At 34.1% G+C, this 24,475-nt stretch overlaps 1 protein-coding gene across 1 annotated transcript; it reads right to left on the bottom strand.

Moving 5' to 3' along the window:
• Positions 1-20,151: 20,151 nt before the first annotated feature.
• Positions 20,152-24,064, bottom strand: LOC143225161 (uncharacterized). The gene is made up of 5 exons (XM_076454105.1): positions 23,909-24,064; positions 22,275-22,401; positions 21,869-22,014; positions 21,361-21,490; positions 20,152-20,568 (listed from the first exon to the last, which is right to left on the bottom strand). Exons 1-5 carry the CDS (start codon positions 23,946-23,948, stop codon positions 20,319-20,321), a joined length of 693 nt encoding a protein of 230 aa, XP_076310220.1. The 5' UTR covers positions 23,949-24,064; the 3' UTR covers positions 20,152-20,318.
• Positions 24,065-24,475: the final 411 nt, after the last annotated feature.

The raw sequence follows: 24,475 nt of genomic DNA, 5'->3' as shown, positions 1-24,475 counted from the left end.
CCTTTCTTCTTGTGTTACACTGCTAAATTAGGGACGGCTAGTGCAGATAGCCCTCGTGTAGCTTTGGAGAAATTCAAAAACAAACAAACAATCTACTATGAAGTAGAAAGAATGGACTTTCCTGTGTAGATTCAATTTCTGTGCTTCGATTTGCTGACAAAAGTAAAGGAACTTCCTCGTTTTCTAATATTTCTCACAGTACTGAGAGATAAGGTCTAATACAGAGGCCCGGCATGGCCAAGCGCGTAAGGCGTGCGACTCGTAATCCGAGGCTTGCGGGTTCGCGCCCGCGTCGCGCCAAACATGCTCGCCGTGGGGGCGTTATAATGTGACGGTAAATCCCAATATTCGTTGGTAAAAGAGTAGCCCAAGAGTTGGCGGTGGGTGGTGATGATTAGCTGCCTTCCCTCTAGTCTTCCACTGCTAAATTAGGGACGGCTATCACAGATAGCCCTCGAGTAGCTTTGTGCGAAATTCAAAAACAAACAAAACAAACAATCTAATACAGTTCTGTTGAATCTTTTTACTAAACCATTAGTAGCTGAGTGAAAGGCAGTGGTCTCTGTTTTGTTTTTTTGAACACTTAGTAATTCTCAAATTTCCTTCATTGATTTAGAAATGAAGTTACTACCTCTGTATTTCAGCAAACACTGGAATATGCCACGTTTACCTTCTATGTTATTTATAAATGTTTTAGTGATCGTTTCTGCTTTTTTGTTAAGGTAAACATATTGCCTCAGGAAATCTAGTTAGTAGGCCTGTGACTACTGACACATGCTTGTTTCCTGCCTAGAATGTAGACAATGGGCCTAATATATACATGGCTATTAACTGAAAAGGCATAGTTTAGCTTGGCGTTCCCTGTAAGTTAGTCTAAAGTGGTAGCTAGTTTACACTTCTTAAATTCCAGGCATAGTTCATAATAATCTTCAATATCTTTTCTGATATTCAGCCAAAAGAATATTCTACTTATTCGAAAGCTATACCACAAATGATGTGTCATGATCAATTTTTTTATTATGTGCAACAAGTATCCCAATATTCTGTTATCATCAGTTTTTTCACACAAGTTTGGCTTTAAAGTGTACTCTGGATGTTATTCTTGTAGTACCATGTTACTTCAGGTTTTCTTTCACCGTTAAACAGGTTCGCTTGTGTGTTTTGAATTTTGCGCAAAGCTACACGAGGGCGGTCTGCGCTACCGTCCCTACTTTAACAGTAAAAGACTAGAGAAAAGGCACCTAGTCATCACCACCCACCGCCAACTCTTGAGCTTCTCTTTTATCAACGAATTGTTGGATTAACCAAGAGTTGACTTTGTGTGGTGATGACAAGCTGCCTTCCATTTAGTCTTATACTGCTAAATTAGAGATAGCTAGCGCAGATAGTCTTTGAGTAGCTTTGCGCGAAATTCAAAATAAACAAACACAGTGGGTTATTTACATTCCATCTACCATGTGGAATCGAATCCGTTATAATATGTAGATATAATTTACAAATTACAAGGAATTTGTTTGTCCATTTAGACCGCCCATCCTTTAAAGTAAAATTCAAAACAAAAACAGAACACTCAAAGACAGCCCTCATCATTCAAATATTTATCTATCCTTCCCTTAAACTCCTTTAAAGTTATTACTTCCATCATATCTGAAGACAATCGATTCCAAAGGTCAACTACCCTGTTAGAAAAATAACTCTTTCTCATAATGAATCTGACTCTTAACCTACTAAGCGCTTAACATCTGCTGGTAGATGAAACTGACAGAATTTCGCGCTTAGCGACGGTATTTTCCGAAGGACGAGTGATGAGAGCTCGTGTACTTAACATCGTTAATTACTGGTGGATATTGTGTTAAGAAATAGCAGTAAAATTATTAAGTCGTTCGTTATTTACTTTAGGTTCCTGAATCAGGTATTTTTACTATAAAAATGAATAACAAAATCAAGTGTTTGGTCTCAATTTACGCTAGATTAACTAGTTATTTAATTGTAAAATATTAAGTGAGAAAATGGTCTACCATCAAAAATATTTCATACATGACAGTAGTAGTTAATAACTAGTCATTTGGTTATTAATATTCCATTACAAAATATTTCGTCCATAGAGGTGTTCTTTTGATAGTGGAGGTAAACAGATAGTTAATGAAATATAAGTTTAGTTTCCAATTATTAGTGACAAGGTCTACTGTTTATTAATGTTTATACAATCCGGTCAAATGTTTAGCTACTAAACATTACAAGAATAACTGAACTTGTATTTTTTAATATGTAGTGGATTAGGATTTAATTTCAATATATAAATTATGTAGTTATGTATTAGTTATAAACTATGTTTGTTCGTCCTGATAAGTCCCGTTTAATTTTGTACCTTTTCATTGGGTGGTGGATAAAATAGGAATAATGACATGCTAAGAGAAAATTTGTCATGTATGTTACACTATAGCGAATTCATGATTTTTTCAAATGTTGTCTTGTAGAATTAAGAACTTAAATTTTATATATTAATAAAATATGGATTATTAGCCAAGCTAAATTAAGTATTTATCAGTGATGTAAAACAGACTAATAAAAATAACAGTTTAGTTATTACTTTAAATTACTTTCTAATTTCTACCTTAATTTCTTTATTTCTTCACCTGTTGACCTGCAGCTACCGAATTTACTTTAGAATGTTTATCTGTCCATACTTCATATTGAATCATTATTTTGAACCAAAACATCATTTCATTTCGGGGCATCATAAACTTATCAAAATGTACTGGAAATGAAGGAGAATAATTTTCCCTGTTTTGAAGCATATATTATTCAAATAATGTTTTTTCTCTCGACAGATTTTTTGTGATTATTTAAGTAAAGTAATGCAAGGTCCAGTAACTTAACAGTAACGAACGAAATTTATTTCATCGATTGCAAAGTACAAGGCGTACAGGCTTTGTTATTTATAAACCTAACTTACAAGTAAAACTAAACATTCACTTGCTACATTTCTTAACATATCTAGGACTCAAATTAAACTGGTTAACTAACATATTGAATAATGGATTGATAACACTATAACTAATTTATCAAATAACTAACAAACCAATCACTAATCGGCTGACTGACTTCAGGGTTAACATTAATTTAATAAATGACTCATTTGTGTTTTGTAAATAGCAATGTTTGCTTTTCTCTAATTTTCACGATAATTCGAGGAGACTTCTCGTTGAATCTAAACACTCGGGAAAATTGTCTTTCAGGAAAATAGTTGACGGAATTTATTGTTGACTTTCTTCTTGGCAACACTTCGAAAGTGATCCTTACATGAATCCAGGGCTTTTCAACATGTTAACTTTACTCTTGCAAAATCCTCTCCGAAGCTAAGAAATGGGTGAAAACAGAATAAAAGCCCTTTAACAAAAGAAATCATATTCGTTTTAATTTCACTTTTAACAAATAACGAGGGTTTCGCTATTATATATATATAAAGTATATACACTTTAAAATATCTCCCCCCAAACCAAAAAAAAAAAAAACTAACAAAAAAAAACAGCAGACGGCAGAAGTTTCTTTAACGTGTGATTTATTGCGAGAGATAGGTCTTACCCTACATTTCTGCCTTAAACTTCAGTTGCAATATATGTCATTTTCTCACACTAGTGCTCATTGTCTTTTGTGCTATTCAGGGGCGTAAATCCTGAGGGATGGGGGATATTCATACCCCCTTCATTTTAGGTGGGGGGTATGGTGCATACAATCATTCCCCTCTACAGTTTGGTCTGTTAAATTGTTTTATTGCATCACAGGCCTACAACTTGTGTGTTTGTTCTTCTGATTCTCGTGTTCTTACCAGGTTTTTTCAGTAGCCGAAATGTACATTTTTTAATATTGGCGTGCTTCAGCTTTTCGATCCAAGAGATAGTTCGTAAGTATCAGTCAGAAGGCCCAAGTATACCTGCAAGTATCGTGGCAACAAGATGACTGTGTGACTGCATGTTTACAGCTTTCAGGTTCACGTAATCAAAGATTACCAAATTGCAAATTGGACAGTCCACATAAGTGGTTGCAAAAATCATCCCCCCCCATGGGGTGTAAAAAATCTACCCTCTGGTGCTATTCACCTAGATAATACACAATTTGTTCATGGTTCCCAGCCTTTCCAGTCCCTGATAGGAGTATATAAGTGATGATTTAAATTGTTTAAATGCAGCATTTATTTTAAATTGCAGTTGTTATGAATTACAACATCTTGGAGGTCTGTAATGTCCAACAAGACAAAATGACCCTCAACTTCGAAAAGTACATTTTTTTCAATATCTAAAAACGTTTCATGTCGAGTCTTTGTTTTAACTGGAAAAAAACAATTATTCTAAGATATGGCTCATTTTAAAGCCTTTTGCTTTTCCATGAAACTTGTCTTAATTGGTAAAAATCTACATTCAAAGTTAAGGTGCCCTTCTTATTCCACTTTTTATTTCATTATATTTTATTTAACTTGTTTGAACATGAAACATATTTCATTTAAAATATTTATGATCACTTAACTTTTATTTTTTGTAATTTCATTTAACTGGTGGCAGACAAAAATAATCTTTTACTGAATTTGACATTTCTCGAAGATTTATATTCTTCACACAATTACTGAATTTTGACCTTTTGCAGGTTTTATATCTTTCGTATAATCTGAAAATCCGTTTACCAAGAAAATTTAATGTCATTTGTAAATGTAGTTTATTCTTTGAACAATAAAAATTAGGAATGTCAGTCAACCATCTTTTTTTAATATATTGGTAACTAGTTACATTAAAGATTCTTTTTCAACATTTTTTAGTCCAAAGCAATGATTTGTTTGCGCTATTCCAGTTGGCGAATTAGCCAATGAATTTTAACGTTGAAATTTTATGAGCTTTTCGCTGACTCATCTGGAATGCTTAGATCAAAAGCAGTTCGTATGTACTATCTATGCTCAAGCTACTATATATACAGTCTTTTCTTACATATTTTGCAGCTACAGTTAAAAATTAAGTTTCAATAATTCTTTTCTTTATTGTTGTTTATAGATTGTGAAATAATTCGAAATCACACGAACAATTCAAGGTTACGCTAAACTCTCAGCGTTTGAAAAAAACAAGTTAAACAAGCTACCGGTTAGTAACCCTTTCTTCCTTTGTGAACCTGACGATGATCGAAGAAGGTTGAAACATTGTTCGCTCCTCTATTAGTGTCTTTTCTATCCATACCAGCCGTTTTTAAATATATAAGTTTGTTAACGTTTCACAGAGGCTTTATGTTTAACTACGGTGGCCCGGCATGGCCAATCGCGTTAAGGCTTTCGACTCGTAATTCGAGGGTCGCGGGTTCGAATCTCCGTAGCACCAAACATGCTCGTCCTTTCAGCCGTGGGGGCGTTATAATGTGACGGTCAATCCCACTATTTGTTGGTAAAAGAGTGGCCCTAGAGTTGGCCACTCTAGGTTGTGATGACTAGCCGCCTTCCCGCTAATCTTACACTGCTAAATTAGGGACTGCTAGCGCAGATAGCCCTCGAGTAGCTTTGCGCGAAACTCAAAACAAACAAACCAAACAAACGTAACTGTGGTAAATTGGTGTACCAGTAACCCACGTTCATATAACTTATGCTTTTGTTTATTCATGTAATATTTGGTATACAAAAATAGTAATTCTGTTCTTATTGGGTCTCATCTGCTATAAATTATTAATTATATTTAACTATGTCAATATCGTCTGAAAAATGTCGAATGGCGTTTCTTCATCCGAAATTAATAAAGTGGAATTCTTCTGTGTAAGTCACAGTGTATTTTCATTATTTGTACAAATACCAGACCGACAATTATTGTTTCAAGATCCATTGCTTCATAAGTTAAGTGGCGTAGCAGCTTTTAGTTAATTAGCACAAATGTAATTCAACAACTTAACAAGAACTCTTCTAATTTCAGAAACTCTAACTTAATTCCACTGTTGATCATCAACTACCCAGGAAGAAGAGGTTTTTGTTGACTAGAGGCTGAGGACATATAAAATTAGGCAGACTGGATATAACTCCAGTCTTGATATCAAGTGTTCTCTTTTTGAGAACTCCACAAGCTATTTCCCTCCTCTCCAACTGAAAACCCCCAGAAGTGACCAAAGGAGCACCTCCCTGGATAAACTAGACGGTACAGGCGTAAAATATATTATGATTTGATTTTGTATAAAATTACTGATCTTTTTGAGGCCATATTGTCTCTTCATGACACCACAGTATATTGCTTTCTGTATAGGCATGTTCAGTGCTAGATTTGCATACATAAGACATATCTTAAGAAGGTCAGACTGATAGTTATCGTCTGTCGACGAGATAGAATATACACAAAGGACATCACAATACCTGACCAGTTCTTAAATACACGAATTATTAGCAATGTAACGTCACTACGAGCTGAATATTGCACTGAAAATCGTGATATTCGTGGCTAAAATATTATTAAACATGGATACATCACAGCAATGAATGATACTTTATGTTTAGAACTTTCAACTTTATGTTTGCTTGAAAGAAAAGGTGAAGAGTCAAGATACTGCAGCGACGCGTTTATGAAATTTATCGTAACAACAAGAGTGGTGAGCTAATATTAATCATTGAGGTTTTAACCTTTAATGTGGTCTGAAACTAAACCTGTGAAGTATTCGTTAAACTCGGATAAAGAATCTCTCTGGTATTTAGTTGTTTGAGACGGCGTCTATCTATTCAAGGTGGTTAAGGTGCTCAGCTCCTAATGTAACAGTCGTGGGTTCGAATCCTCGTCACACCAAACATGCTCGCCCTTTCAACGGCGTAGGCGTTAAAATGTGACGCTCAATTCCACAATTCATTGGCAAAAGAGTATCCCATGAGTTGGTGGTGGGTGGTGATAACTAGGTGATAAGAACGGCTAGCGCAGATAGCCTTCGTGTAGCTTTGCGCGGAAATTCAAAAACAAACAAACAAACTGACCAATATAAAATAAATGTAGTAAAGTGCTGGTGCTAACATAAAAATAAAATGATGGTTCAGATTTTTCTCGGTGTGATGTAGTATTACCAATATATTGTGAATTATCAGGTCACCCCATTTCTTTTCTTTCATAAGTTTCACTACAATGTATAAAATAGTTTGCTTAAATTATACAAAATAATATAAAACAGGCGTTTAGTATTTTACACAGTAACTTCGCTTGGCTATGTTTAAGTGGACTAGTATTTTGTAAAATCCAGTCATGTTTCAGTTTTAATACATTACATATGCATATACATTTTTACAATGTCCTTCGCTGGTACAGCGGTACGTCCACGGACTTACAACGCTAAAACCAGGTGTTCGATTCCCTTCGGTGGACTCAGCAGATAGCGCAATGTGGCTTTGCTATTAGAAAACACAAACACACACACTATTTACAAATAAGTTATTTTTATCAGTCAATGTTATACAACCAAGTTGTATTCTTATAGTTCTATTATCCAGCGTAAAACCATACCTTTGTTTACTGTGAATTTCGTCAACCACTCCATTATTACATGTTCTACTCTTAGAGCAAACAGTAATTGATAAAAATAGTGCAAAAAGTGATGACAAAATTCCACAAATATGAGCAACTCTTCTATCAAAATGCGGTAACAACGTTAAGCTGAATTTAACATAACTGTTGTACGCATTATTTGTTCTCTTCACTCTTGGGACTTTAATTGCACAGCTTTAGTTCCCAGTTCAACGACATAATTTATGTCCATCATAAACAAATAGTTTGATCTGGAGTAATATAGCACCGATTCATTTGCTGAAGCTTGCTTTAATGGTTTTTTCAATCTTCAATTCAGTAAAAAAAGGAATCAGCTTTAATGAAAGATATTATTTAAATATCATGTCATTCCTTTAGTAATGCCCGATTTTATGTTCAGAAAAAGAGAAGGGATTTCAAACGCTTTTAATGTTATTTAATCAATAATGTATGTTTCATTATTATTAATGACTTCCTGTTCACGATTCACAAGCTTCTGAATGCCACTTCTATAATATTCTTGGGGTTTGGAGGAAAATAATGTAGAGAAGGTAGTTTTGATATCTTCATGTGTTTAAAGCTCTTTTCCATCAAGATATTCTGCAAACTTCAGAATAGATGATAATTAGATGGAGCAAGATCTGGAAAATAAGGAGGATGTGGAAGATTTTCTCAGTATAGCTCTTCAATCGTTGCAGATGTCATCCTTAGTGTACGTGGCCGTGCATTATCCTGGTGTAACACAACACCTTTACGACTGATTAATGCAGGCGTCTTTTTTTTCAGTGCGACATCCAAGCGCCCTAACTGTTGACAATAAAAGTATGATGTAATCGTTACATTGAGTGGCAACAACTCAAAGTAAATCACACCCACAATATCCCACCAAATGCTTTACAAGAATTTCTTAGGGTGGAGGTCCATTTAGGGCTGTGCTTTAGCTAGTGTACCGGCACTGAGCCTTTGTCTGCGGCGCTTAACATTTTTATAAGATATCCATTTTTCATCTCCTGTCACTAACCTGTCCAAAAAAGGTGAGTTACGTTCACGAAAGTGCAGAGCGGTGAAAATGTCTACTCTTGCTCTCAGGTTGGTTTCTGTCAAATCATGGGGAAACCATTTTCCAAGCTGTTTGTAGATGACGGTGAATTGTTGAATTGGTTGAATCAAGCTTCTGTGCTAGTTCTCCAACTGTTGCAGCACAATCTTCGTCAAGTGCAGCCAACAGCAAGTCATCATTAATCTCAACAGAATGACCTGAACATGGCGCATCACTTAAACTGTAATCACTTGATCTGAACTTTTGAAACCACCTTCGACATTCCACACCATTAACACCTTGATTGTTTCGTGTAGTTTCTGCTGTAATATCACCTTTTTCAAAACTCATAAAGCATTATATGCATAATGTGCTCCTCAGACACATCCATCATCATAAGGATTTATTTGATTAATGATATGAAACAGTGGAGTTGGGTTAGTTTCTTTTATTTGTCTGAACATTTTTATACACGTCCTACTACATATTTTAGTCATTAAAGCCTTCTACAAAGACAGAAATGATGATGCACTTTCTGTATTATATTTTCGGGCATTACTTATGGAAAACCTGATATAAAGTAAATGTTGAAATGAAATATTTCAATAGTTGCATTACACCTTTGATAACAAGGATAACGTGTCAATATCTGATTTTTTCGACGCTTTACAGGCATGAATAGCAAAATGAGCCAAACAGCGTAATAATAAACAGTTTTCAAATGAATACCTTTACTATAACTTTACATTAAAGTGATCATATTACAATATTTACGTTCTAATACCAAAATTGTGGTCATTGTGATAGTTATTGATACCTTTATTTATAATTACCGGGCTCTAAATATATTTTTCCACAAACACACAAAACAAATTAGTTTATTGTAGCCGAAAGCCCTTTCTTTACAAAATGTTTAAAATGTTAACCTTATCAACACAGAACCCACGGATGTTGATTATCCAGTGAAAGAACATAATAAAAATAGGAATTTTTGTCACTTTGACATTGTAAAAGAAGCTAAAAACTATCGCTTTTCTTTAAGGACTGGCATCAAAACAATCGCACCATCGGTATTGACTTAGCGCATGACGCCTTATCTAAATAAACAAAAGACTTCGTAATATTACATTCCTGGAATTTAAAGTGCGTTTAGGTCTAGCAGAAAACACTTCCTTAAAAGGCAATATGTTTAGAATATAAGATGTTAGTCCTTCAGCGTTAAAAAGTTCACTTTCAGAAAGTTCTAACATGGCAATCTTGACACTGTGCGAAATCACGTGAACATGCTCTTGTCACCAAGGTTATAAAAGATCAGGAAATAGAATAAACCATTATTCAATTAATGTTATGTTTTTTTAATATAAATTCACGTGCATTTTTCTTATAAATAATTCAAACTTATAATAACTCATGCAAGAAATAATTCGGTACTTAATTTGTTTACCAAGCCATAAACGGAACTTTATTAATAAATTAATTCACGAAAAGAAAGAAGGTTCGAAAATATTGTGGTATAAAACCAACAGTTAAATAAATGTACACAGTAGTTTCATATTACCCACAGCGGTTCAGCAGTAAATTTTGGGTAAATCAGTCTAAAATTTGAGTTCGATTTCTGCAGTGAATACAGTGCAGTTTTACAATTAATAAAAAAACATTATTGGATTAACAACTTGCAACGAAAACTGTAAGTGTTAAAAAACGCTGTTTTAACTGATTGTTATAATGTAAGATTTCATAACCAGGTGGTTAAGGCGATTGACTTGCAATATGCAGGTTGCAGGCTCGAATCTCCGTCTCACCAAATAAGTTCGTCCTTTCAGCGGCGGAGGAGTTATTAAGTTACGATCAATCCCAATATTCGTTGATAAAAGAATAGCCCAAGAGTTGGGAATGGGTGGTGATGACTAGTTGTCTTCCCAATAGTTTTTTACTGCTAATTTAGAAATGGTAAGTGCAGATGTCCCTCATCTAGCTTTGCAAAAAATTGAACACAAATCAATGTAAAATATATATGAGATAGGAAAAAATTTAATATTAAAAATTATTGTCATAGAAAATTTACGCTGTACTGCTTGTTTGTTTGTTTTTGAATTTCGCACAAAGCTACTTGAGGGCTATCTGTGCTAGCCGTCCCTAATTTAGCAGTGTAAGACTAGAGAGAACTCTTGGGCTACTCTTTTACCAACGAATAGTGGGATTGACCGTAACATTATAACGCCCCCACGGCTGAAAGGGCGAGCATGTTTGGCGCAACGGGGCGCTGTATTGCTACTACCATAATATGAGTGAGAATTTGAAAGATATAAATGTATAATTTCGTGTTATCTATTAACATACAATATACTAAAAAATCTTATTTTGATAAATCTATGTGTCAATGATATATTTAATTTTCTTCGCGTAAGTTAATGTTTATATGTGCGCGTGTGTGTGAAAAACAGAAAAATTGTGAATGAAATATAAGTGTTATAAGTTATATTTTCATTGCTCTAGTTTAGGTATTAACTAAAGCGCGCATGACGTAAAGATTAAAAGTTATAAGTGTTTCTAGATGATGTCACGAAAATCTGGTAACTTAGATAAATATCTAGAACTGAAGTAAAATATGTAAATATTAGCGAACCAATGAATTAATAATCATACAGTGAATCAGTCAGTTTTGTTCTCAGTGGTAGAGTGCAAGTGAAATATTTAGTTTCAACTTGGATCAGTGTTAGTTATTACGTATATTCAGTTACTCAATCGATTGGCCGTTAATTATACCAGTAAGTTTAGTTTTACATCAGTCGCAATGCAGTTAACGGGGTATTTCCGTCTGAACGACATTTGTAAACGTAAGCCTAAAAATTTCAACAAGGTACAATTGATGGCCATTTGTAGAAACGTTATAGAAGAAATAAATGAATATATTATCGTTATGTGGATTGGAATTAATCTTGTCTTTCACCGCATAATTTGAAAGAACAATCAAGGAAAAAAATATGTACTGTTGGGAATAAGTAACCTTTAAAATCCTTTCGATTTATTTTTCTTTTATTTAACTTGGTAACATATAGAGCAGGGGTGTGCAACATTTTTCGTCGGTGGGCCATATAACCAACTTCATCAATCAAGCGGGGCCACTTAAAAAACAAGCTTATTCGTGTACATGCACAATAAATTAAAAAAAATTCTCAAAATGCAAGCAATAATATTTTATATTTTTGCATGAGTGATCATTTTAGTGCGACACTTGAAATTTAGAGTCCTTGCAGAGCTTGTCAATATCAGCTTTGACAGAAGTGGTTGCCACTCTTAACTGACTGGTCAAATGTTCATCAGTCAGCTGACTTCTACATTTGGTTTTGATGAGCTTCATTTTGGAGAAAAATTGCTCACAGCAGTAGGTGCTACCAAAAAGGGAGGCAATTCTTTGTGCATGACGGGACAAATTGGGAAACTTTTCACGTACACAGAGTTTGTAAAAGTCTAGCAAACTGTTTTCAGAGAATTTCCTTTTAGTGTCCATGTCAGCCTGCAGTTCAATGAGTTCCATTTGGCAATCATCAGGACTGTCTTCCACTGCCAAATCAAAAGGTTGAGCGAACAATTTCAATCTAATTTCAGTTTGTCTGAAATCTGGAAATCTGTTTGCAAACTCATCACGCAGCTTTTGTACACTGGTTCCATATTTGGTGCAATCCAGATTAGGAAATTCCAGTTTCCTGGTTGCAAGACATGTAAAATGGGTCAATATGGCTCTTCTCAACTGAACCTGGAAAAGTTCCAATTTCTTCTCAAAAGCACAAATATGCTCAAACAACTTATTCACAAATTGACTTTTCCCTTGTAGTTTTAAGTTTAAATGAGACAGATGCTGTGTAATGTCTGTGAGGAATGCTAAGTCATTCAGCCAGTTCTCATTGCTCAAGAAGTCCACATTCTGACGTTTGCTCTCCATGAAGAACTTAATCTCCTCTCGCAGATTCCAGAATCTCTTCAAAGTAGCAGCTCTACTAAGCCAACGTACAGCAGAGAAGTACAAAACATCTGAATACTCACTGTCCAGCTCATCTAAAAAGTTTTAAATTGTCGATGATTTAATCCTCGTGTTCGAATATAATTTACGCATTGGACAACATTTTTCATGACTTCTGCAAAATCCAGAACTTTGGTGTACAAGCTCTCTTGGTGAATAATGCAATGGCTTACAACTACGTCTTGTGCTCCAATTGCAGTTAGAAATTTCTTGGTGAATCCATTTGTCCTACCTGTCATGGAAGGAGCACCATCTGTTGTAACACCACATAATTTATAAGGATTCAGTTCAAACTTTTCTACAATTTTAAGCACTTGTTCACAAATATCCTGTCCTGTGGTTGTGGAGGAAAGGCTTGCCATATCTAAAACTCTTCGAAAACATCAAAGCCTGCAGTAACAGCTCTGATGAAAATGACAAGTTGGGATGTGTCATTGATATCAGTGCTTTCATCCAAAGCCAGACTGAAAGCTTCACACGAATTCAATCTCTCTTTCAAAGTTTCTTTGATGTCCTCTGAAAGATCTTTTGTCCTGCGTGAGACAGTAAAGCGGGAAAGGCTAGTTTGCTCCACCAAATATTTTTTCTCTGGACATGCATATTCTGTGAATATTGTTAAACAATTTTAATAAATTCTCCATCACTGAAAGGCTTTCCTTTTCTGCCATACATTCACAAAGCTTAAAACTCAGTTTTGTCACCAGTTCTGAATTTTTCTTGAAAGTGGTAAAACACCTTGTTGCTTTTCAATGGATGTTTTAAATGTTCAATTTTGTCCTTTCGTGCCTGACCAACAATTTCATCAAACTGGGAGGAGTGCTTAGTTGCGTAATGTCGCTTAATATTGTACTCTTTCATGACTGCAATTGTAGTTTGACAGACGAGGCAGACAACACCTTGATTATGTGGGACAACAAGATATTTTGTGCACCATTCACTGTTGAATAACCTTCCTCATCATCAATTTTTCGTTTCTTAACTGCTGACATTTTACTAGCCCTGAAATCAAAACAAAAATTATTCTCACGAAAATAGCAAAGTAGAAAAAACATAGAATTTATTTACACATGGAACCTCTTATGGACAGAAACACATGTTTCTAAATTGGCATCCCGATCATAGCCTTCCGGTACTTAAATTAATTGAGAATAGCAAAATACAGTGTGACCTCGCCTATTCGCGGTTCGCCATTCGCGGCCCCGCATATTCGCGGGTTATGCGCGAACTGCGTTTTGTAGGTCACAGAGACTGAAAGGGCTTTTCGAGAAGATTTCTGTTGTATTTACTCAATCAAGCCGTTTTATCAATTGTCGTCTTCACCAAACAAGATTGACTGCTATTGGCTGACTGCCTCAGCTTCCCCAACAACGCAAACGGCAAAGCACAGCCCGGTAACGCACGGTACAATTTAGTGAAATACATAACAGTATGCAATATTGCTACATTATTACTGCATCAATGAGTATAAGTATCATTAGTGTTTGGGAAGCATTTCATATAGTATATAATCGCATACATATACGTTTTAAAACTGCGTCCAATATTCGCAGTTTTCGCTATTCGCGGAGGGTAAAGAACGTAACCCCGCGAATAACGAGGTCACACTGTACATAGAATCAGATGCATCTGAAAGCAAAAATTTTAATAAATTCAGTAAAGTCACAACAATATGCTAAATAATAATCAATTTACCTTCAATCTCTTGTAGTAACTGTAAAAGGTAATAAAATTTTCACCAATAATGAATGACGGACAGCAGAGGTTAGGGAAAATTGTCGCCAGCGGGCGAAGGCGAGGTTCAGGACATGACGTTGAGTCGTAGACAATAGTGCTAGTGCACGTCACCTATTCATGCCCTAAGGAGGCCGACCAATCGAATTCGGCCCTCTCCTCTCTAGCAAAGATAATTTTAGAAGTTTGTCGAGTCGAAGCCTGGGAATCCCGTAGGATCGATGCTTTTAAAAATATTCCATTTGCGTTGGATTACAGATCAGGCCACATGGTTAGATTACAACAACTAGGGCCACAATAAATGGCTTGGCGGGCCGGGTTGTGGCCCGCGGGCCGCCTGTTGCACACCCCTGATATAGAGCAAGAGCTTATTATTTCAAACCAAATTAAATCTAGTCGATTAATGACCAGCCACCGTTGAACATTATGAAAAGTATAGAAAGCATGATGACAGAATGTAATGCGACATAGAAACATGAAATTTAATTAACACTGCATAATAATAACAATATAACAAAAACTAGACCTACATGCCTCTAATAAAAAATGTATAAATTAAAAGAAATGGAAAATAAACACATCTTTGATTAACTTGTTTTTCACCACAAATTTTAGATCTATTGGTTCTAATGGTTATTCAGTTTAAAGTAACCAGAAGTATTATATTGCATATATAAATGGCATTTCAGATGGGCCTGGCATGGCCAAGCGCGTAAGGCGTGCGACTCGTAATCCGGTTCGCGCCCGCGTCGCGCTAAACATGCTCGCCCTCCCAGTCGTGGGGGCGTATAATGTGACCATCAATCCCACTATTCGTTGGTAAAAGAGTAGCCCAAGAGTTGGCGGTGGGTGGTGATGACTAGCTGCCTTCCCTCTAGTCTTACACTACTAAATTAGGGACGGCTAGCACAGATAGTTCTCGAGTAGCTTTGTGCGAAATTCCAAAACAAGCATTTCAGACAATCTTTTGTCTCTCAACGGACAATTAAACTGACGAGTTCTGATATTCAACAAAAGGTATCTTGGACAGTGGCTTGTAGAAAACAAAATATAGAACTAAAATGCAATTTTTACCCTTATCTGATTTGAATCCGCAGTAGACAAATTAAGAGGAATATGAAAAAACAATCATCTGGACAGTTAATGTGATTTTTATCACAAATTTTAGACTTTGAAACAATAACGAGCTGGTGAATAAAACTATGAAAATATTTGGTTTATAGCAAACTCACATTAGAATATCTGTGGTAGACACCACAAACCTCAAATGTTATCGTCTAAAGTTCGTGGACCGGACAACCAAAAGATGTAAAAATAACTTAACAATACACAAAATATGTAGAAATCCATTCAATATTAATTTTAAAAAGTGAAACAAACAACTTACAAGTTTAAAAAATATGTTAAAAGAATTCAGAAAAAAAATGTATGTATGAAAAGTTCTTTTTTTTAATTTGTAACAAAGCTGAAACTTCAAACTGAAAAATGACTTATTATACTTAACTACTTCTTTATTCAGATTTTGTGACTTAACAATTAGTTTAATATACTCCATGAAATAACCAGCTTTTCTGGAATGTCAAACTATAGGTTTATTTTATCTTTCACTGAAATGCTTAGAAAGTGTGAGTGTTCTCCTTATGTTCAGTGAGGACATAGCTGATTTCTTCCATGTAAATCTGGGCGCAGTTGTCGCAAATAATGAAATTTTTGTTTGTTTTTTAAATTTCGCGCAAAGCTATACGAGGGCTATCCGCACTAGCTGTTCCTAATTTAGCAGTGTAAGACTAGAGGGAAAGCAGCCAGCCAACACCACCTTGGACTTCTCTTTTACCAACGAATAGTGGGAATGACTGTCACATTATAAAGCACCTACAACTGAAGGGTTGAGCATGTTTGGTGTGGCTGGAATTCAAACCCGCAATCTGGGATTACAGGTCGAGCGCCTTAACCACCTGGCCATGCTGGGTCCCATAATGAAATAAATTAAAACATTTAGATGTTCAAGTGAAATAGCTATTAGCAGAGCCTTTAATAGATATTTTGTGATCATTGTAAAGAAATGGGTTGTATCTGATCCTTTGGTAATTGTACGTACCAATATAAGTGATGTTTTATATTACAGATTTTACAGTACGCTTTGTATTAGAACAGGTGCAAAGTTTCAATGAAGTGTGCGATCATTCTTAGGTACACAAAAATTAATTATTTAATAAAAGCAACATGCAATTATTTAATAATGTATTTAAATTCAGGTATTGATAGCAATTACTTACGCATGTACATATCAGTTTGCATGAATTGGCACATTGCTTGTTTATGGCAGATTACTTAATTGTGGCAGAACAGGAAAAGCTTAAAGTGATAAATATAAAGAAAACAAGGAAAGTATAAGAACATTTACATAAGGTTAAGAATGTGTGAGGAAATAACATATAGAGATGTTCCTGAGTATTTATTAATTGTGGGATCGAGAAACTAAACATATATTGAGAAAATTATATAACAAACCCACCCAATCAGGAAATATTTACATTATAAAGTGTAACAATTGTCCAGGCTCTTACACAGATCAAACAGATTGCAACTTAAAGAGCAAGTTAAAATAATACCAAAACCCTCTTTTCAAGTCAGTGAAAACAAACACAGATTTTCTAAACAGAACATCACAATACTAAAACAAGTGCCTGACCGTAACAAAAGAAAAATTATAGAAGTTTTATTAATAAAATCAAACAATCCTACAATTAACAAATACTCAGGCGCATCTCTGCATCTCCTTAATCGTTATTTCCCCGCACAATCCTAATCTTATGCGATTTAGTCGGGCATGTATAATACTTTTTTTTAAAGTTTTTAGGATACTTTTGAAGATTAAATATGTTTCCGGTTGCGCTTTCATGGTATAAGGGAGTTTTCGGGTCCTTTGCAAAATGGCCGCCACCGAAAATCGTAAAATTACACGATATATATGAAATGATCATTATTTGCATCCACTTGGCCTATAATATTTAAATTGTTGTTATTCACTTATGTATAAAGCACAAATTGGACCAAAATATGGAATTTTGAAATTTTGTGACATGGCAGAAATCCAAAATGGTGGCCAAATTTTGGTGCATTTTCGCAAAATCGCTCATAACTTTTAAACCAGTTAACGTATAAAGTTGATTTTGGTGTCTAACCATATGTTTTGCCACATAAGGAATTCAATAGAACCATAATTATGATTCATTCAACCCTAGCCATATTAGCAACATATTAATTGTGCACAATGAGTGCAAAGTGATTCATGCCATTTTCCGAAAAACGCCCTATTATTCCACTCTATACTCAATGCTTCGTACATTTGATTTCCAACATTTTTCTGAACTAGGTACATAACAAATGACTTTATTCTGCTATTTTATAAGGTAATATCGTTATTTTATATGGTATTAATATCACTGCATACAAAGAAAAACCAAGTAAGTATTCATATGATGACGAATCACATCCTGTGGAATGGCTGTCCACTCAGCCTGCAAAGCTGCTGCAAGCCCTAAAACCACAAAGCCCATTAGTGATATCGAAACCCGGTTTTTAGAGGTATAAGTCCGCAGCCATACTACTGTGCCACTGGAGAACCGGAAGATAATAAACGTTTTACTTTCACAGCAATTTGATATAAAAATACCCGTGCTTTGGATACTATAATAGCACATGCCTATTGGATGCTAGAGAAACCTATGTATCTCGAACTTTATTTAGCCTAATCTGTGAACAATAGTTAGCTTAATCAAATAAATATTTTCTTCGGTTAAATTGTTTGAATTACGCCAGTAAGGAATGGTTACTTTACTTGCTATAGCCATCATAGTTAATGTCTCATAAAACGGCTAATAAAAAAAGTAGTTCAGGGTCTTGTTGACAATGTTGTATAATACACAAAGCGTGGTTAATAATGCTAATGTACACTTGTTTTCTGAAGATCTGCATATGGTCTTGACAGGACTTACAGATACTTATTCCAAAATCCCACTACTTGGTGAAGTCAAATCTGCTACTTGCATCATATTTCCCTTATGAAACCACAAGATGAAAAAGGAATGTGTATTTTATTGCTTTATGTTTACTTATACTATAGGAAAATTATTAGTTTGCCTTGTACTGATGAACAATTTCTATGAATTACTTTGCTGCAACATCTTTGTAATGTAATATTTCACTAACAAAAAAAAGCTAAACAATATTCTGCTTTCCATTGAATTTCACGACTGAAAACACTACAGTAATAAAAGAGCCTCTACTATGTCGAGATTTTTTTTCAATGAAACTAAAAAATGTTTAACCCTGATTTTATAAAAAAAATATGTCACATTATTAAATGCTTGTTTTATTTACGTTAACTTGCTACTTACGTGTATTTATAGCTAGCACTCGACAGAAATGTATGGGTCATTTTATTGATGTTTATATCATAGAATGTAATTCATTACATTACTAATAAGATCAACTAGGTATGAAATATGGTTAACAAGATAAGAAACAACGAGTTGCAACTGGCAAAGTCTCACGAGCCTAAACTGTCACAAGCTAATTGCCACAAATTAAAACCAAAGCACTTTTCACGAGAAAAGTTTTGAAATCATGGAAAGAATATTTGACCACGTACTTTTCAACTCACTAAATACAGGTCAATGAACATGTGTGTCTTTGGGTCTTTATAAACGTGATCTTAGAAGTTAACATACAGTGGAGAAAGATGTATAGAACGTTTCAAGATATGCTATGTCAAAGTGACCTCACAATAGTTTACAGAAGATTGTGGCAGAGGAATCTAAGATGTTTAACAATAGTGTTTATAGCCATCAAGCACTGAATGAAGGATTGTGAACAGAATGGTTCCGCTTAGCAAAATTTCAGTTTTTTGTTTTTTTTCTGTCAACGATATACATCGTGTGACTTATGGTAGTGAAAGAATTGTTTCAAGTTCGGTAAATGATTAGCTAATAGCAGTAAAACGTTTTTCTAGTCAGTTTTGTTATCTCAACATCCCATTGTTTTAACACCTTAAGTATTTTATACCACTACATTAAATTTCTTATATAGTATATATTTATGCTGTATAATTTAATGCATAATGATAAGGACTAACAACTGATTATTAGTTAGAATCTCGTTACTGACACCTCGGTTTTGATTTATACACACATTCACAGAAAATTAAAGACATGTGAAATATTATTTTATGGGCATGTCATTTGAATTTAGGTTTAAGGAAACAATAATACTTTAAGTTCAAACTCATAACACGTTGTTAAATAACATGAGTATCGAGCGTCGCATAATGATTAGTGTGCCGGAATGTGGATCCGTGTTTCGGCTTCTGTTACAGTCAAAAACAAAATTGCACTCTTTGTTAGCCCCACAGTGACACAGCGGTATATCTGCGAACTAAACATACTAGAAACTGGGTTTCGATATTCGTGGTGGCCGGAGCATAGATAGCCGGTTGTGTATCTTTATGCTTAATCGCAAACAAACTGTACTTTATGGCCATTGTTGCATTATAAAATTGACGGTCAAATCCTACTATTTCACCAGGGTAGTCCACGTATTGATGGTGAATAGCGTTAACTAGTTATCTTTCATATAGTTTATCAGTTTAAAATTAGGGACAGCAAGCGCAGTTAACCTTTGAATAGCTTTTGCACGAACTTTCACAAACAACATTTTTAATATGGTTTTATTAGTCCGAAGCGAAAAATATAAATTTACCTATTATTTTGAAATCCACAGTTTTATTGATAAAATAGATGTGGGTCGATATTTCATACTGCATTGTTTAATATAGGCCAGAGTCATTTCAACAACAATAACTTTTATTGAGATGGTTGATATAAAAAACATAACAATAACGTTGAAATATTTAGTTACACACAATAAAATACTTAGTAGGAAATATGTTTTCTGAATATATTCTGTGAATAAAATCTTCAACATTATAAAAAACTAAAACCTCCTCGATTTTTTAAATAGTAGCTATGTAGGTAGACAATAAACGAGATAGTGCAGATTTAGACTGTGATCCTTTAGGAGTACTGCGAGACCTAGGGAGTAGAGTGGTGCATTCTGTGCTGTTTCGTCCATAACCTGTGCAGATTATTTCCGGTACACGGGAAACTGCCATTCGCAGAAGTTCTTGGATGAATTCAACAGCACTTTTTCCACATTTTTTCTCCAGTCTCTCTCGGAAGCAGGTCTCGTATCGGCGGTAAGCACTGATAAAATGAAATAGTGTAAATTCATACGAAAGAACTAGTGGTTTTGAATAATTACAAAAATTATTTAACACGTTATTATTTAAAACTAGACACTTTCGCTGTACTCGAAGCAAGAAGTTAACCGCGTCATTAGTTTTCACACCTTAGTGCTACGAAATGTATTAATTGAAACCGTGAAATATATATCAGAGAACTTAAAACTATGAAATACTCTCAATATGTACATTAACTTTAATTATAATGGAAACGTAACAGAGTATTTCAGGTTGAATTTCAGCCAGATTACGTTATAAAACGCAACTTTTTCCAGTTATATTTAATTTACATACGTTACATATAAGATCAAGTAAGTTAAAAATAAATAATTGCAAAAGTAAAAACTACGATTGATATATATTGTCTAATATAATATTGTAATTAGTACTACAAGTGTAATCTCTTTGACAAATACAATTACATATCAATTGTTAATGACAGTGCTAGAACTTAAGAGCTTTGAAAATATTTGGAGAGTAAACATGGTACAAAGAATATCACACGATCTGTTGCACAGTCTTTGGTGATAGCACGTTATACTTTTCAAATGTATATTCATGTTATTCATTAGTTATTTCTATCACCTTTTCAGTTTTGTTTTTTTTGTGTGTGTGTTTATAAGGACAAAATACGATCAGTACACTTCATTGCACGTGAAGCTTACCTATATTAGTTTCTTATTCTAATACGTAAACAAAAATCCAAACTTTCAAAAAGGGAATTAACTTTTTGTATCAAATAAGCAATTCTTACCAGCAAGCGATGGGAATACGGTTTTGAAATTTTGCAGTCGCAATGACCTCTAAAGCGACTTGTAGGTCTCGAAGACATTCTACATTTTCACCCGACGCGCTGTTCAAACAAGGAGCGTTTTTAAGGTATTCTGAAAATATATATTTACAATACTTTAATCACGAAACATTAAAGGCTAATAATGACGTTAATAATGAAATAATGTAACAAAACAACGGATGTTATTCATTCTTAAATGTTTGGAATTAGCCATTTAGTGCTTGCAAACTACAATTAATTCAAGCATTATATGTTCATAATTCTACACACAAAATCCCTAGAAAATTATTATTCTAATTTAACATTATTTTTCATGAAACTATCATTAGCATTTTTTGAAAAGAGCACTTTGAAATTTCACTTCTTTCCCCATGTTAGTTTTATATTTATAACGTAAAATATACATTGTTTTCTGCTCAATCAAACACTTTCGTCTCAGTAGCTCTACATAAGAACACCAAAAATGTACCGTCTCGTATACTGGTACCAACAGTACAATATTCTTTCAACAATTTCTCAGAGCCTTCGCTGAACAACCCAACGAGCTCACGTTGAATTGGCGTCATGCAATCTATTGTATAGTTCTTCAGGCACTGATATACTTCTCGAATATAACTGGAAAGAAATAGAAAAACAACTGTGAAACGATATGAATTATAGGTTATTAAAAATAGCATTAAGTCAATTACCCAGAAGATTTAAATATTTTCATCTTAACATATCAGAGATATAAATGTTATACGTCCACGAATTAGTACTCATTGATACTTAATGATATATTAACTTGAAACAGTTATTTCAATTCCTACATATTTGCACAATTTTATATATATAACTGAGTTGCTGATAAGATAAAACAAAATAATAATACACACGTGCACTGTTTGTCCAAATCGGCTTCTGTTTGGGCAATTCCGTCATCTTGATTAAACAGCAAGAGTGTGGATGCACATAAATCCAGCTCCCTCATGTGACAGTCCTTAGAATAAACTTGATAAGTGGCTGTGGAAAATAACGATAGTTTAATTTAATAAGCTACATACTGATCCAGGAAAACCCTTCAAATTGAGCCATATCAAAGACAGTGTACATAATTATAGGTAATCGTTTTAAAAGCCAAAACGTAGTTTGATTTATTTTTCTCCAAAATCATGTTTTTCGTCTGCATAATCAAATAGTTGTAGATAGGGATGAATAGAACAAAATTTAAACTAGAAGTAAACTTTCGATACACACTAAGAATTTATAAGACAGCAGTGAGGTTTCTAATGTTCACTGGTGACAGAATATCTTTTATTTAAGATGTAGATTATTATTTTTACAGAATTGTAATAATAAAGGTAGTTAAATTTAAAACATCCGAAGAAAGAAAACAAACGATATTTGTTCACGTTTTCCCTTCTTTAATCAAACGTGAATTATCTTCATTAAAACTACCTACTTTACCATGGTATGTTAAAAATACAGATCAAACTGTTAACTTCTAGTTTGCATTGTAGAATAAATAGGTCTCGTTATGAGAATAATTCTTATGACAAAACCATATAGTATAGGTGAAATATATTTATTACAAATATTATAATTGACTAAGGATATAAAAACGAAAAGAGCAAAATGAATACTTATATGAATAAAAACAGTGGGGTTAAAGCTTTACAGTAGTCATACCATTATTCTGGGTATCTGGAGCAACCTTACAAAGAACTGCCAAGTTCTTACATAAAAGCAACCCATAAAAAAACAAACTAGGACAATTATGAAAATGTATAAAGTTACCCATATAAACATATGAAAAACTTGTATGGCCTGAAGTTTTTTATAACAAGTGGGACAGAAGCATGTATTGACGACTTTGATTTGAACTGTTTATTTACTAGTTGATGTCATCTATGTAGCAAAACCTACAACCTCGAAGTCAGAGTAGCACTGCAATATTCAACTGTCATACAGCTATACCCTCCTCTTACGTAACATAATAACTTTGTTACCTCGTTTTATTAAGTACTTATAAATGATTAAAATCAGTGCAAGATCTAGGCCATAACTTCCTGTGCCCATAACAACAGACTTAATATAAGGAATGTTGAACATGAACTCAGTACTTCTTATCCCTCATATTATGTTATGTTCCGGACCATGTGCAATTTCAAACACAATGAGACAGCCTTGAATAGATAAAATGTTTTTCTTTTCTTAGCTTTTACTTTTTGGTTAAATATTAGAAATTAATATAATTTACTGTTATAATAAACTCAAGATATGTTTAATGATATCATAACGGGCCAAATACATCGAAAGCACAATAGGTGGGTTAATAATCAACATTGAAGCAACAAATGTTTCAATGTTTTAATGTTATGTTCACCTGTGGCAGTAATTATATAGAACTTATATATAATTCCTATAGACAAGTGAGCATATATTGCAAGAATTTCTACACAAAATTAGCAGTTTGTTGCCTAAATTTTCAGAAGACTTGTGTACAGTTACTGAGAAGTCAAGCACTCACCAAATGTTAGCACTAGGGAAAGGAAGAACAAAGTTTTCATGGTGAAAAGTAAATCTGTCCAGACTTATACACTATACGGTTCATAGAAATCTATCAAATGATGTTCGCTTTATATAGTCACTAAACTTTTAATGACGTCATTTGTATACATATATAAAAACGAGCAGGAGAGAAGGAACAGGTGAAGGAAAACCGCTTGCTTAAAATCACGTGGTTGAAACTGTTTGTGCTATATTTCCATTGCAAGTCGTTGATTGGCTAAAATCAGCTCATTACAAGGGGAGATCATATTATTAGATTCAAGTAGTGCCTAACTGTTAGGTAAAAAACCTTGAAACGTTGTTTTCTATTACATAATCAAAGGAATGACGTTTTTTCAGCTTATGTAATATCATATATTGGTTCCAAAGTGTTATAACAAATTTACATAAGCTAAATAAACTTCTTAGATGAGTTGTTTGTTGTACCTTACAAAACAAAGTTCTATCAGAGCTTTGGGAAAAAAAAAACTTTATTAATTTAAATATTAAATTATTCCCATTTAATATTTGCATATATGTAACACGA

Source organism: Tachypleus tridentatus, chromosome 9 (assembly GCF_004210375.1).
Source record: "Tachypleus tridentatus isolate NWPU-2018 chromosome 9, ASM421037v1, whole genome shotgun sequence".
In the NCBI taxonomy this organism is placed as follows: Eukaryota; Metazoa; Arthropoda; class Merostomata; order Xiphosura; family Limulidae; genus Tachypleus; species Tachypleus tridentatus.
Note: the sequence above shows the minus strand (reverse complement) of the source record. Positions and strands in the feature narration are given on the sequence as shown.